Raw genomic sequence first — 15,127 nt, forward strand, 5'->3', positions numbered from 1 at the left:
CTTCAGCATCTTCCAGTCCTGCACAGCTGTCTCCTTGCAGGTGACCTTCACGCAAGACCTGCCCAGCCTGCTGGTGACTTGTGCCTCTTTGTGCCCTTCACCCCCTGTACCATCTCCAGGAGTGGAGTAAGCTTAGTCGCAAGAGGTTACCGCTCTCAGCATCTCGGCCTCAGTGAGTACTCATATCTGACAGGTTGTTAGGGGCTTTGCAGAGTGTTTTTACAACTCTTCTGACACAGTTTATCTTAAGTATCTTGTCTAGCCTGAGGGGACTTGTCATTTCAGAATAGGTTTCAAGTGGCTTTTATTTTGGGATGTGTGACATCACTGTTCTCCAATGTTAAGAGTGCCTTTTTCTCAAGGTAACAGCACTACTGTTGACCTCCTTTTGGGAAATGGGCTATCATTAGGGGTGTAGTGTACATTGTCTGAGCTTGTGCCTATGTATTTTCATGACTTGACTGCTAAAGAATCCTCCTGTCCAGCCATCCCCTAACTAGACTCTTATGCCGCGTACACACGAGTGGACTTTACGGCAGACTTTGCCCGGCGGACGTGATTTCGTCGGACAATTCGATCGTGTGTGGGGTCCAGCGGACTTTGTTTGCTCAATAGTTGGCTGGACTTAGATTTGAAACATGTCTTAAATCAATCCGTCGAAATCTAGTCCGGTCGAAAAGTCCGCTTGTCTGTATGCTAGTTCGACAGACAAAAAGCCACGCTAGGGCAGCTATTGGCTACTGGCTATGAACTTCCTTGTTTTAGTCCGGTCGTACGTCATCACGTACAAATTCGACAGACTTTGGTGGATTGTGTGTAGGCTCTACAATCTATCATGAATTACATAGTTGCATAGTTAGTCTGGTTGAAAAAATACACAAGTCCCTCTAGTTCTGCTACATGATTTCTTCTTCTTACTATTCTTATTCTGTACCTCTCTGGCAACCCTTCTGTGTGGTTCCTCTCAACCTAGCAAAATAGTGCTCTACCATTTTCACTTCCTTACAAATGTCTCACTCTTTCCCATTCTTGGCTCTAAGATGTATTCAGGACATACCTGATTCACATTCTTCTTCCTATTAGATTTACTACTATCTTTTATATACTTTAGGAGAACCCAACTCTTCTTTAATGAGAAAACAGAGCTGCCACCACCTGCAGCCACTGCCAACTCCTTTACATATGATATCAAGTATTTTCCTTTAAACTATTTCAGGTAGGGACCCACTTTTCCCTTGTCATCTTAATAAAACACTCCTTTGTCAGGTGATCATTATTAAGGCTGGGTTCACACCTTTGTGTATTTGATGCGGGTTTACCTTCATCCAATTTACATGATAGGAGATTGTGACCGGCTCTCTATGGAGCCGGTTCACATATCTCCTTTGTGGCTGCAGAGCGGCTTGCACAGGGGTCCTGTGCGTCTTTGGCTCTGTTTCAGGTTCAAATCCAGGCAAAAATTTGTCCCTGATTCGTCCCTGAAATGGAGAACAGGGACACACCGGGCCCCTGCTGCGAGCTGCATCCGTCAGAGGTGTGAACCCAGCCAAAATGACTGTGATCAGCAGCTGAGAATTGATGTGTTAGCTTTGGCCAAAATGCAACTGAACACTTTAGCACAGGTTCCAGCAGATATGTGAACATGTACATGTAGTTAAAAAATACCCAAAATATGCCTATATTCTGGGGCATGTCTACCCAACAGAGCAGAAGGCAGCTTTACATTTGCTGCTCATATCATCATTTTGGTTAGACAGATTAGTCCTAGAAGACTACATTGTCGTTAATCCTGGCCCATCCCCAGTTTACCTTCTAGGTGCTGTAACACAAAGCTCCAGGAATCAGCTTTGCTATCATGGTTGTAGCCATTTCCAGAAACAGTGTGGAGGATACTGCAAAAAGTACTCACCACAAATGTTTTGGCCTTTGTTGCTTTTTGTACAGCACATATGTACTTTACATTTCCAAATGCGATGATCTGTAGATCTTACCTTGCTTGATTCTGATGAGATCCTTTTGCAGTCGTTTTTGTTCTTTAGTCATGCTATTTATGTGATAATTTTGAGCTTCCTTAATTTCCTGGATCCCATTGTTAAGTCTGGCCTCTGCTCTTTTAGCTCCACGTCTTTCTGCTTCCCATTGCTTATCTGCAGTGTTCCCAAGTAACCTGGAACGATTCATCTCTGCAAGTACCTGAGAGAAATATACACAAGAGGGAATCAGTGGACTTTTTGTACCAATATAAGAACAATTACATCATATAAAAATATGTGAGACAGCCAAAAATTTTAGAACAGAGAAAAACAACTTTTCTTATCCTCTCCTCCCAAAATCTTCTTTTAACACAGGATATCAAACCCTTTGCATTATGCTAGAAAGACCTTCTTTGTACATGGCAACCAGTAACTTTTCCATTTCATAAACTCTCTCAATCAACATTGCCTATTTTTAATCTTTATGCTGCTAGCCTTAGTTAGCCTTGGGAAGATATATTATATTTACTTGTTTTAAACTTTTTTGTTTTTACAGTTATTCAGTTGCTTCCTGGTTTCTGGCCTAGGCCAAAGTAATGTCATACATCCCAGGAGTCTTCATGGGTATTTTTTTTTTTTTAGAAGGAGGGGCTTTATTTGCTAAGCACTTACTCCTATCTGCAGGCCTGAGCTAAGGGCAGATGGATTCCAGGAAGTAAATGCTGCATGAATCATCTGCCTTTACTCGGGATGGCTGCAGCTGGAAATGCTAGGGGGCGAGTATTCCATAGTGATTTCTCAACAAACTAAAGAATGGAGACATGACTAGATGGGTGAGTTTGCTTTGAATATTAAAAATAATGTGAATATCGTTTTCAGTTTGTGTTGCAATACGACTTTGAGAACAGGTCCTGTGTGATTTGCAGTGCACTTTAGCCACACAGATTATGCAAACCACATCCAAAATCCAACAAGTCGTACTACATAATCACACTGCAAATCGAGTCAAAATCACATCACAGTAGTATGAACCGAGCCTCAGAGTGTGTGAATTCTGTATGAAGTAGTAAAGCAGACACTTTTGGATAGCAGCATTGTCAGTTTGGGGAGAGGGTAGTGTTGTTTCAGCAACAGTTACTTTTCCTTTTGGGACATAAATAAAAGCTGATCATTGTCAGTATTAAATGGTTTGTCTCAACCATCTAACTGCTACTTTGTCTGGACAGCTTGATCTGTTAAAGTAAGTTGAAAAATAACAGACTTACTGGCTGGATCACCAGGCCAAAATAAAGGAAAGCAGCCTAAAAAAGGAATATGAATGCAGTCACCAAATCTAAGAATTAGCTGCAATTTAATACAATTTAAATTTTGGGTTTAATACCGCATTACAATAACAAAATAGTACATGTTTTTTTTGTTTAAAGTGGCATTTTTGTTCTGGTAAATCACTTCATGCTGGCCTCTATTGCAGGTATAGCAATGTAAAACATTGAAAATAAGTGTCTATACTGTTTAAAATCCAGGAATACACTGTCTCACTCTGCTCTGCACATGCCCAGTTGCTCTCTATTTTTTGTCACTGTTCGATCTGCTCACAGCATAAAGATTTTTTAACAGAAGGAATCTTTATTAGATAATATTCAGCTTACATGTCACAGCCTAAAGATTTACTGCTGCTCAGGGGCTCTGGGTTTCAGCAAAATGGCAGCCTCCAGCGAAAAGAAACAGGAACAATGCTGGAGGCAATTCACAGCACACACTAATTTTGGTATCCCATGATTATTTATGTGGAATTTACGTTCCATTATTTTTTTATGCAAATGTCTAATTTGTTTAACCACTTCCCGCCTGGCCTATAGCAGAATGACGGCCGGGCGGTGGTTCAGTTATCTTGACTGGGCGTCATATGCCGCCCTGCAGGATAACAGCCACCACGCGCGAGTGGGGGCGCACATCGCGGCGATCGATGGTGCGGTGTGTCAGTCTGACACACCACTACACCGATCTCGGTAAAGAGCCTCCGGCGGAGGCTCTTTACCACGTAATCAGCCGTGTCCAATCACGGCTGATCACGATGTAAACAGGAAGAGCTGTTGATCAGCTTTTCCTCACTCGCGTCTGACAGACGCTAGTAGAGGAGAGCCGATTGGCAGCTCTCCTGACAGGGGGGGTCTGTGCTGATTGTTTATCAGCACAGCTCCCCCCCCTTGGATGCCCACCCAGGACCACCAGGGAAGCTGCCAGGACCACCAGGGAAGCACATAACATGTGGATGGCCAGGTACATCCCCCATCGCCATCCACATGTGCCAACATATGCCCAATTAATGCCAATCAGTGCCCACAAATGGGCAAGGACTGGCAGCATTATGAAAACCAAAAAATTCAGTGATGCCCAGCAATGCCACCCATCAGTGTCATCAGTGTCACCCATCAGTGCCCACCTATCAGTTCCCATCCGTGCCACCTATAAGTACCCATCAGTGCCACCCATAAGTACCCATCAGTGCCACCTATCAGTGCCCATCAGTTCCACCTATCAGTGCTGCCTATCAGTGCCACCTCATTGGTGCCACCTCATCGGTGCCCATCAGTGTCACCTTATCAGTGCCTGTCAGTGCAGCCATATCAGTGCCCGTCATTGAAGAAGAAAACATACTTATTTACAAAAAAAATGTAACAGAAACAAAGAAAAACTTTTTTTTTTTAATTTCCGGTATTTTTTTATTTGTTGCGCAAAAAATACAAATTGCAGAGATGATCAAATACCACCAAAAGAAAGCTCTATTTGTGGGAACAAAATGATAAAAAATTTGTTTGAGTACAGTGTAGCATGACCGCGCAATTGTCATTCAAATTGCGACAGCGATGAAAGGTGAAAATTGGCTTGGGCAGGAAGGTGTATAAGTGCCTGGTATTGAAGTGGTTAATATGGCACAAAAAATTAATAAAACAAAACATAAAAACGAAACAATAAAAATTAATGGTCAATAAAATAGAGTAAATGAAAAAAGTCAGCAGGAGAAAAATAGATGAAAGGAGAAGAAAGAGTCAATTAAGGCCTTAGGGTAAACTAAGGGTTAAAAAGAGTATAACTAGAGAAAAATGTTATTTAAAAAAACAAAAATTGTATTTTCTTTTTAAAGTGTTACTAAACCCAGGACCTAGTATTCACTATATCTGGTCTCCCACAGAACATGGAAATAGTAAATAAAAACTGCTAAATACCCTTTCTCAGCAGAAGGTAGAACAGACACTTCTGTCAAGTGTCTGGCTGAGCACTTGTTTAATTTTGTGGGAGGAGTTTTCATTCTGCTCTGACTGTCCTATGAGGCTGCAGGACCCCTGACTTTCTGTCCGGACAGTGCTGATTGGCCCTGTGCTGATCACCCTCCCAAGAAAAAAAATTCTCTAGTAATACACACCAAACTGAGCATGTGCAGCTTGCCCCCAAAGTTCTGTTCTACCAGCAAATGGATTTGGGACTGTGGAAGAAGAGGAGGATCAGAGAAGACAGGATCAAACAGCCTTTTTATACAATGCAGAGGATGAACCCCATAGGTTCCACATTGAGTATAATTAGCATGTTTTACTGCATTTACACACTGATGTGTGTTTAGTAACATTTTAAGGTTGCTTCATCTGGCTTCATCTTTAGATTGAAGCTTATCCCTCAGGTCTGCATAATAATGAAACTAACTAGATACAAAAGTAACAATGTTACTTTGTATCTCTCTATTTTGCATCTGAACGGCATTCAAAAAAACAGTGGCTGCAAGTGCAGCCACACAAAAATTATCACAAAAAGAAGACACACACATACTAAAATGTAAACTCTGCGCACTGGCACTCCTTATTACATTGCTGCCCACACATCTGATTACCCCTTTATTTATTTGTTTAGTAGGAATAAGTGTGTAATTTGGGATTGCATAGAGTCACAGTAAGCATAATATTTGTGTAATTTAGTAGCGCCACACCTGATTAAACCTCAACTCATGGCTTTGACTTAAGGAGCGGAGAATTGCCAGGAGGTGGGAGGTGTGAGCAGCAGCAGGAAAGAACAGGGCAGACACAACCTGTGTACTTTGATTACATTTTTTTGGACATGTGTACTATGCCCAGTATCCTCAACTAGTTAATAAAAATCCCACAATGTAAATCCATAATCAATCACATTGCTCAGAAATGAAGGTCCTTGTCAATCACCATGAATGAAAAAAACAAAAAACAAACAATCAATACAACTGATTTGTTGCTTACTAACCTGCAAATGACGGCTGTCTTCCAGGTGACATCATTAATCAAATATAAACATGACCGGTTTAGGTCAAAAATGTCATGGTGAATTTAGAGTGACCAAATGCCTTTTTTTTTTTGCATGGGGTCCCCCTTGGCATCCATACCAAACTCTCATCAAGTAAAAGGGTTTGGTATGTATTTTTTAAAGGGAACCTCACAGTGTTTTTAGTGTGAGGTCCCCCATTAACATATATACTAAATCCTCATGTAGGATAAGGGTCTGGTAATGATGAAGGTAATTCCCGGCTGCTTTTTTTTACAAGCAGAACAAAGCAGCTGGGAGCTGTCATTTACCAGCAATTAAAACTGCATTTTAAATGCATTTTAATTTCTTGGTTAATGTCAGTTTTACTCCAGTAGATAGTATACTTCAAATGACTATGACTTCAATACTATGACTTCAATACTACAGATGAACCATTTCATAGGCAGGTCCAGGGCAACCTCCAGGCATGTTATTTAAGAAAAGGAATAATCACAGATGAACTGTATCAGCTAACGTGATTTGGTTCACACTTTTAAAGAGGACCAAAAAGCTCAGCATGCCAGTGGCATAAAAAATTACACATGTAGTCAAATGCTGAAGTGTACAAGTAGTGTAAAAGCAAAATGACTAAGAAATATTTCCCCAAATGTAGCAACAGCAGAGCCCAACAGCCCCTGGACCAAATTCTATCAGTTCTATTAAAGCTCAGACTCCAGGAAAGAAAAAGTATTTTTATCACATTCACTGATGACTACACAAGGTATATTGTATACAACACAAGCTATTCTGAGGAAGCATGGAATTATGTTTCAGGCGTCTGTATCATATACTCATACAATTCAATGATTTATCCTCTGAAAAGGAAGAAGCTGGGCCACCTGCAAGCTCAGTCAGAAAATCTGTGAGTTGCAATTAGGTCCAAAAATGGATGGTGATGCTATTTGCACTCTATTGTAGACAGTGCTGGCTGGTGCTTAATATTTTGGGGGGTGGCAGAAAAATAACCAAGCAAGGAAATGTAGTGATGTTCAAAGGCAACAGATGTATTATCACAAAAAGAAGCCACATACTAGCTAGTTTTGACAAACAAGGGGGCAGGGCTAGTGATAGGCACATCCGCTTAGGCTTGGGTTCAGTTTGCTTAGGGGTTCGGCAACTCCCATTAAAAGTATATTGGAGGGGGTAAATCTTGGTAAATTTAGGCCATCTTTAGGACACAGTACTGCCAAAAAAGTATAAGTGAAAAAATCTGTGCTGTGTTATAGAGAAATATAGGTGAGGCTGCTAACACAAAAAGGTAATATATCCAACCTTAAACAATAAATAGAAAACAATAGTGCAGCACCACTGTACAAAACATATAAACTTATTGTGCTTTAAAAAACAGCAAAAAGTCCACAAGTGACAAAGAATAAGTCCCACCGTGTTTATAATTGGTGAAGAATACACTTGGCACAGCAACGCCAATACACGTGAAGATACTTCTTAAAGTGCTCAGATGTCCAGCCACCAACATCAAGTGAATTCAAAACTCACTAGAGCAAATGACTACCATTACAGCAGCTTATATGCCTGTGTAAGAATGGAAATCCCTCACTTTTTTTACTTTTTGCTTTTTTTTATTACTGCACAAAAAGTTTATATGTTTTCTTATAATTGCACAATAAGTTTATATGTTTTATTTATTGGCGCTACACTGTGGTTTTCTAATTAACTGTCAAAAAAAAGGCATGAGAAGTTGGGCACTGCCATGGGGGGCATATACCAATGCAAAAAAAAATGTACAGTGGGAAGAGGTATTTCCATACAGTTTTGAGGGTAACATTGAAAATACACAAATCCTTTAAATGAACATCCTTGGGGGGATGCCTTGTTATGGAACAGTATAATTTTCACCATCAGCCTCAGTGGCAGTGTACCCTGGCAGATCATATTTGGCTGTGGGAGTGAATTTTTTCTTTATAATTGGCATAGCTTGCATGCTTGCATGGCTTGTGACCTCATGTCTTTTCATCAAACAGTAATGCACCTGCTGACCGTATATGAAAGAGGACTACAAGTCTCCAAAGAAATCATCAAGGAGGATCAACTGGTGAGTTCAAACACCTTTATTGGAGATACAAAAATGGTTCAATGTAAAAAAATGTAAGTACACCTCATTACACAAGATAAAATGACAATGTTGCCATGCCAAACAGAAAGCAGCTGCAGACACACATTCCACGCATATAGCAACAATCACCTGACCCGATGATGATTAACACTGGAAGTAGGGGCTTTACATGGAGAGATTAATCCACAACTGGTTGTACATAACTAGGGTCGGTCAGTCTTTGGCCCCATAACTAAAAGTTGCCAGTAGTGATATGGAGTGGATTGGTGTGGATGGATAGCAGCGTCCGCTGTAGTAAAATTGGTCAATAATGCATGTAGATAAATGTAGATAATGCAGTCTGAAAGTCCACACAGACAAAGCAGAGCTGTAGCTGTACACCGGTGTTCTAATGGTAGACTGACAACTGGCCAGGCTGAGAAGAGCCGGTCTGGGGGCGGAAGAAGGCAAGCAAGTATATGTGCACTAAGGTGCTAGGAGGCAGGCTGTAAGTGGGTGAATGAGTGTCCTGCTGACTGGCAGATAGATATTGGTCAGTAGTTCGCTGTTGCTGTTCATGTTCTCACTGATACAATATAGTCCTACAGTTGGCTTTTTTTTTTTTTTTTATATCAAGCTCTCATTAAGAATTAAGACCCCCTAGAGTATAGAGCAGTGTAAAATATGCCAGCAGCAGCACATCCTAATGAGGGAGAATTGACTGGGATGTACTAAAGAAAATGAGTATAGGCAAAGAGTTTCCTGAAAGCATTAAAAAAATGGCCATTAACAGAGCACCTAAGCTATATTTATATGGGCATGGCCCACTTATTTAGGGGAAGCTTTGCAGTAAGAAACAAACAAAAAAAAAAAAAACAGTTTAACCTAAAAACCTTATCAACATAAAAAAAAAACACAATATACCTCCAAAATGAATGAAAATCCCCACCTACTTCTGAAACAAAAGCTAATTTTTTAGATGGAGGTCTTGCAGCAAAGGGTAAAAAATTGCTATGGACAGCTAAGGGTCAACCATAAAATAAAATGAAAGACAAAAAAGACCATAATAATAAGAAAAAAAAAGGCAGCAAGTGGGGTTGATTGCCCAAAGAGCTAGCAGTCAGAATTAAAGTATTGTTTTCTAACTGACCCCAATCTATCGCTGGTAGAGTTAGCCAGCTTTTACCAAAACAGCTTCCAATTCACTGACACTATGGGGTTTATTTAAAGGCAAACCCACTCTGCACTACAAGTGCACTTGGAAGTGCAGTCGCTGTAAATCCAAGGAGAAGATCTGAAATCAGGGGAAGCTCTGCTGATTTTATCATCCAATCATGTACAAGCAAAAATTTTGTTTTTTGAATTTTCCTTGCTCGTCCCCCTCAGATCTACAGCGACTGCACTTCCAAGTGCACTTGCAGTGCACTTGTATTGCAAAGTGGATTTGCCTTTAGTAAATAAACCCCTATGTCTAATATGTGCCCCTCTTTTTATAATAAGGAGCTGGGTTAACCAAAAGGCCCTTGTAAGCCTACTGACCATAGTTCAGAGGCCCTGCAGTGAATTTTGGTTTGCAAAAATTCTCCTGAGTGCATCTACACATAAATTTTCCTGGACTGTGACTTTTGAAACCATAAGCAAATCTAAACCTCATCCCCACCTAGATCTAGAGGGTACACCCATCTTGGTATAGCGATGATAGTGAAGGATGACAGCACACCAATGATGAATAAAACATCTAATTCTCTTTACTGGATAAATCAAAACATCCTAGACAACAACTAAACCACTTTCCTTGTGGGGCTGTGTTGTTGTTTTTTTTAAAGATGTTTTTAATTACCCAATAAAGATGTTGAAGTTGTATTTATCATCAGTGTGCTATCATTTATCCCTCTCATTGCTATATCAAGGTTACAAGCAGAAACTGCATTGGGGCATAGAAGTGGCACATCCACCTTAGGGGGGCATTTATCAGTTTAATAAGCCAGGCCATGCAGACCTATAATAAGATTCTGCTACAGTCATCAGGCTCAAATATCTTATTTTCAGGGCTATGTCCACCAAAAGACATCCTGCATGATGCTTCTGCATGATGTGACCCACCCAACCTAGCCCAAGAAGTTGTGTGAGTTTTTAGTATTTCACCTCCAATGTCCCCCTTGTCCTACCTAGGACATAGGACACTAGATAGCAACACTCCCACTCAGCAGAGGTTCATGATCCCCTGTTGCCCATATGATTAGTTTAGCATCAGGATTTAAAGCTGATATAAAGCTGACCCCCCCCCCCCACACACACACACACACACACACACAAGCTTCCTGAAACACTGTTACGTATGAATTCTTTTTTTCCCAAATGTGAATGCCTATATATGTAGCTTACCTACGTCACTAAAGGTCCCCTAGCAGCTTCAAAATTACTTCCGTACCCCCACTAATGCCCCATACACACGAGCAAAAATTCAGTCAGAAAAAACTTGGATGGTTTTTCCGACAGAATTCAGCTCAAGCTTGCCTTGTATACACACGGTCACACAAAAGTTCTCTGGACTTTCGACCACCAAGAAAACGGTGACGTACAACACTACGATGAACCGAGAAAAGGAAGTTCAATGCGTCAAATTTTTTCCGAGCATGCATGATTTTTTGCGCGTTCGAATTGCATACAGACTAACGCATTTTCAGGTAGGAGCTTTTTCCGACCGAAAAATAGAGAACCTGCTCTCAATCTTTTGCTGGCTGGAATTCTGCCAGCAAAAGTCCGATGGAGCATACACACGGTCGGAATTTCTGACCAAAAGCTTAGCAGAATTTCTGATCGTGTGTATGGGGCATCACTCTCAGCAAATGCTTCCTAAGTCAAATCCTGGGCTAAACACACACAAGAACGAATAGACTCTGTGTCCAGCCTAGCAATGAGGACACACCCCAGCACTTCTGTCACTAATCACATAAAGGGAGTTAAACAACTTACTGTATGTCTTCCCTTTAAATATCCTAATGCACACTATATCTGCTAAGTAGCCACACATTTGTTCCTAATTGGTGGATTTGTGTGTTGTACACATACAAATCATATGCAGGAGTTTGTTGTGTGCTATCTCTGTTCTAAGCACATTCTATAGGCAAGAACAGAGAAAGACAAAAATTGCAGCAGAAGAGTGAGAAATTACATTTTTTTCTATTTGTCAAAAATGTGCCCAGAGGCTACAAAGGACAGATGATAGGACTTCAAAATGCAAAAACTGACCTGAAAAACATTGGATTGAGGAGCAAAATTATAGAGTTCTATTGTATATGACAATTTTATTATTTCATTTACCAAGAAAATATTGCTATTAAATTATATACAGATTGTTTTAGGTGTTTAAAAATATTTCTAATTTATTTAATTACTTAGCAATATTTATGAAAAAAATTGAAGGAAATTAGCGATTTCATAGACTTTACAAATTACACAAGAACCTTAAGATAATATGGCATTACCAAATCAAAGGAAAGATTACACAAACATTGAAAAATTAAGAAAAGGAAAAACCAGTTGGCAGATGTATGCAGGTATATTTCGATAATCACTACCTGGATCGTTTATGTGGGCTGTGCAAACTACAAAGGGCAGTACTGGTCCAAATACAGTAAACCATAGCAGCCAGATTTATTTTTACTAAACTTAAAGTTAAACTGGTATATTTAATTTTTGATCGATTTTTAAATTGAATGACTGTGAAAGTCTTGGGTAAATATAACCTAAATGACAAATTACATACAATTAAAATATAAAATTGTTCTTACCAAATACCAGGTGCTTGAGGAAAAAAAGTCCTTCTTTAAAGGAAATGAAACAAAAATACAAGCAAATTTTAGTGTTTCATGTATAATTTGTTAAAGCATGGTGAGCTGCATTTTCCGGGGTTCACTCAGTCTGAACTAATCAGCATTTCTATAGATGCCATGATATAATTCCTAAAGTTGAACAGCAGCATAGATGAAACAAGTCCTAAAAAACAGTGTATGTAGAAGGTGAAAAGCAGTGGCTTTTAGTTGTGATTAAAGCATTACCAACTTACTGCGTGACGATGCTAATAACAACCAAGACAATAAGGCTTCTTTACGTCCCTTGTATTTATGTGAGAGGTTGCTTCTACAAGGTATGGTATCGCTGATTGGAGGTTGGATTCCATAGTTACCCCACTGGAAACAAAGATGTGCAAATAACTTTGTAGACAGTGTGGATTTCACAATGCATTGTTATCAGTACAGGTAGAACAAGGTTATAAAGTAGAAGCCAATAGAGACTAACAACATTATTTCTGCCTCATCTGTCCCAATCACCAACTAAGCATAACCAGTTCATGGCAAATGTTAAAGTAATAATACAAAGGCTTGGCAGATTTGATTCCAAGAAAAATATTAATAGCACTCGCATTCAATTTGTGCTGTTAAATCTGGTGTAACTTGTTTAAAAAGGAATCAAACAATATTCTACAGTAGACAAAATGGTGCATGTGTAGTGTTCAGAACTGGAGCTTGAAGCTCTTGCACATGGGTGGTATTGTGCACCACTTTTATCTAGTCTTTGAACTAGAACATTGAAACAATTATACTATGCAGTGACACGACTTGCTTCTACATTTATACAGCTAGAATGCCAAGATGGCAGTCAGTATGTCAGTATGTGAAGGTTTTGATTCACCAAGGTCATTGTATAGCTTTAGTAGTGACATTCAACTGGACATGTTCTGTAATGTTGAAGACATTTCTTAGCTTATCCAAGCCATTTTTTCAATTCATGAACTAAAGAATTGGTTCGGATACGCTTCAAAACATCTTCAGCAAAACAGAAAAAGTCCAGTTGAATGTGCCTAACTACTACTAGCTATGGAAGTCAATGTGTAGCTAGACTTGGGGATTAGAGTTGGGAGAACGGTTTGGGCCGAGCAAAAGTTCGGCCCAAACATTACCCGCTCAGGGAAAACCCGAATTTGTAGGGCGTTCGGCGGGTGTTCACTCCGCAAAATGCCCTGCAATGCACTGCGCGCTGCACAGTGCATGCTAAGCCCTGATTGGGCAAAGCTTTGCCCAGTCAGGGCACAATGAATAGCTGGCTGTTAAGCAGCTTCCTTAACAACCGATGAGTCATCAGCTGTCAATGGGCTTTCCCGCTGACAGCTCAATAAAAAATAAAACATTTCCAGCAATAAAAAAGGCAAAAAAAAATGATGATTTTAAGGGGAACCCCCATGCCAAAATTAAAGAAAAAAACAGTGTGGGGTTCCCCCCAAAATCCATACCAGACCCTTATCCAAGCATGTAGCCTGGCAGGCCAGGAAAGGGGGGGGAACGAGCGAGCGTCCCCCTCCTGAACCATACCAGGCCACATGCCCTCAACATAGGAGGGTGGGTGCTCTGGGGCAGGGAGGGACTCTGCCCCTCCACCCCAAAGCACCTTGTCCCCATGTTGATGGGGACAAGGGTCTCATCCCCAAAACCCTGGGCTGTGGTTGTGGGGGTCTGTGGGCAGGGGCCTTATTGGAATCTGGAAGCCTCTTTTAATAAGGGGGCCCGCAGATCCCGCCCCCCCATGTGACATAGTACCCCTACCCATTTACCAAAAAAGTGTCAAAGAGTAATAAAAACACAAAGACAGTTTTTGACAATTCCTTTATTAAAAAATTTTAAAAATGTCCCCCGCTGTAAATCGTCAATCAAGATGCCAACGCACCGGTGGACCCAAAAAAGAAAAAAAAACGTTCCGCTATCAACTAAAGCAAACCGTCAAATGCCTGGCTTGCTGTTTGACAGTTCTTATATAGGTAAGGGGCAGAACCAGCTGGCAATGTCACCTGGTGGCACCGCCCCCTTGTGACACCACTGACTGGTGCATGCTGAGTCGGTGCCACCAGCCTTAGTTGACAGCAGAGTATTTTTGTGTGTTTTTTCTTCTTCGGTAGTTAGGTCATGATTGACGATGGATTTACACGGGGGGGGTATTTTTTTTTTATTTATTGTGAAGTAGAAGGAAAATGATAAATGGTTTTCAATTTTTTTTTACAAATAAATATCTGAAAAGTGTGGCGTGCATTTGTATTGGAACTGATTGCCTTCAGAAGTCACCTAATTAGTAAATAGAATCCACCTGTGTGTAATTTAATCACAGTATAAATAAAGCTGTTCTGTGAAGCCCTCAGAGGTTTGTTAGAGAACCTTAGTGAACAAACAGCATCATGAAGGCCAAGGAACACACCAGACAGGTCAGGGATAAAGTTGTGGAGAAGTTTAATGCAGGGTTAGGTTATAAAAAAATATCCCAATCTTTGAACATCTCACAGAGCACTGTTCAATCCATCATCCGAAAATGGAAAGAGTATGGCACAACTGCAAACCTACCAAGACATGGCCGTCCACCTAAACTGACAGGCCTTGGCAAGGAGAACATTAATCAGAAAAGCAGCCAAGAGGCCCATGGTAACTCTAGAGGAGCTGCAGAGATCCACAGCTCAGGTGGGAGATTCTGTCCATGGGACTGTAATGGTCATGTGTACTGGGCTAACGCATAGCTGTGTGGTTAGTAGCCATTTTGTCATTGTGCAGCTCATCTGAGCCATGTTGTCCAGTGAAGGGCACACCACCGTGACCTTGCCTCCACCTTTTTTTTTCTTTCAGTTATCCAATACACAAACTGGTGACTGAGGCCAGGACTTTATCAGTCCAGTGATCAAAAACATAGACTTTTCCATTACCCAATCCACAATTTAAGGCTGGAACCCCTAATA

General features: G+C 40.6%; 1 protein-coding gene across 3 annotated transcripts in view; it reads right to left on the bottom strand.

The window, feature by feature from the left end:
- Positions 1–12,539, bottom strand: part of CCDC190 (coiled-coil domain containing 190) — a 31,421-nt gene extending 18,882 nt beyond the window's left edge. The window contains exons 1-3 of one of the 3 annotated variants that reach the window (XM_073592852.1): positions 12,422–12,472; positions 12,147–12,179; positions 1,992–2,193 (exon numbers count right to left, since the gene is read on the bottom strand). In XM_073592852.1, coding sequence (XP_073448953.1) covers positions 1,992–2,181 — 190 coding nt within the window. In that variant the 5' untranslated portion in view covers positions 2,182–2,193; positions 12,147–12,179; positions 12,422–12,472. The other 2 variants (XM_073592851.1, XM_073592850.1) reach the window with 2 other exon arrangements.
- Positions 12,540–15,127: the final 2,588 nt, after the last annotated feature.

Source organism: Aquarana catesbeiana, linkage group LG07 (assembly GCF_042186555.1).
Source record: "Aquarana catesbeiana isolate 2022-GZ linkage group LG07, ASM4218655v1, whole genome shotgun sequence".
NCBI lineage: Eukaryota > Metazoa > Chordata > Amphibia > Anura > Ranidae > Aquarana > Aquarana catesbeiana.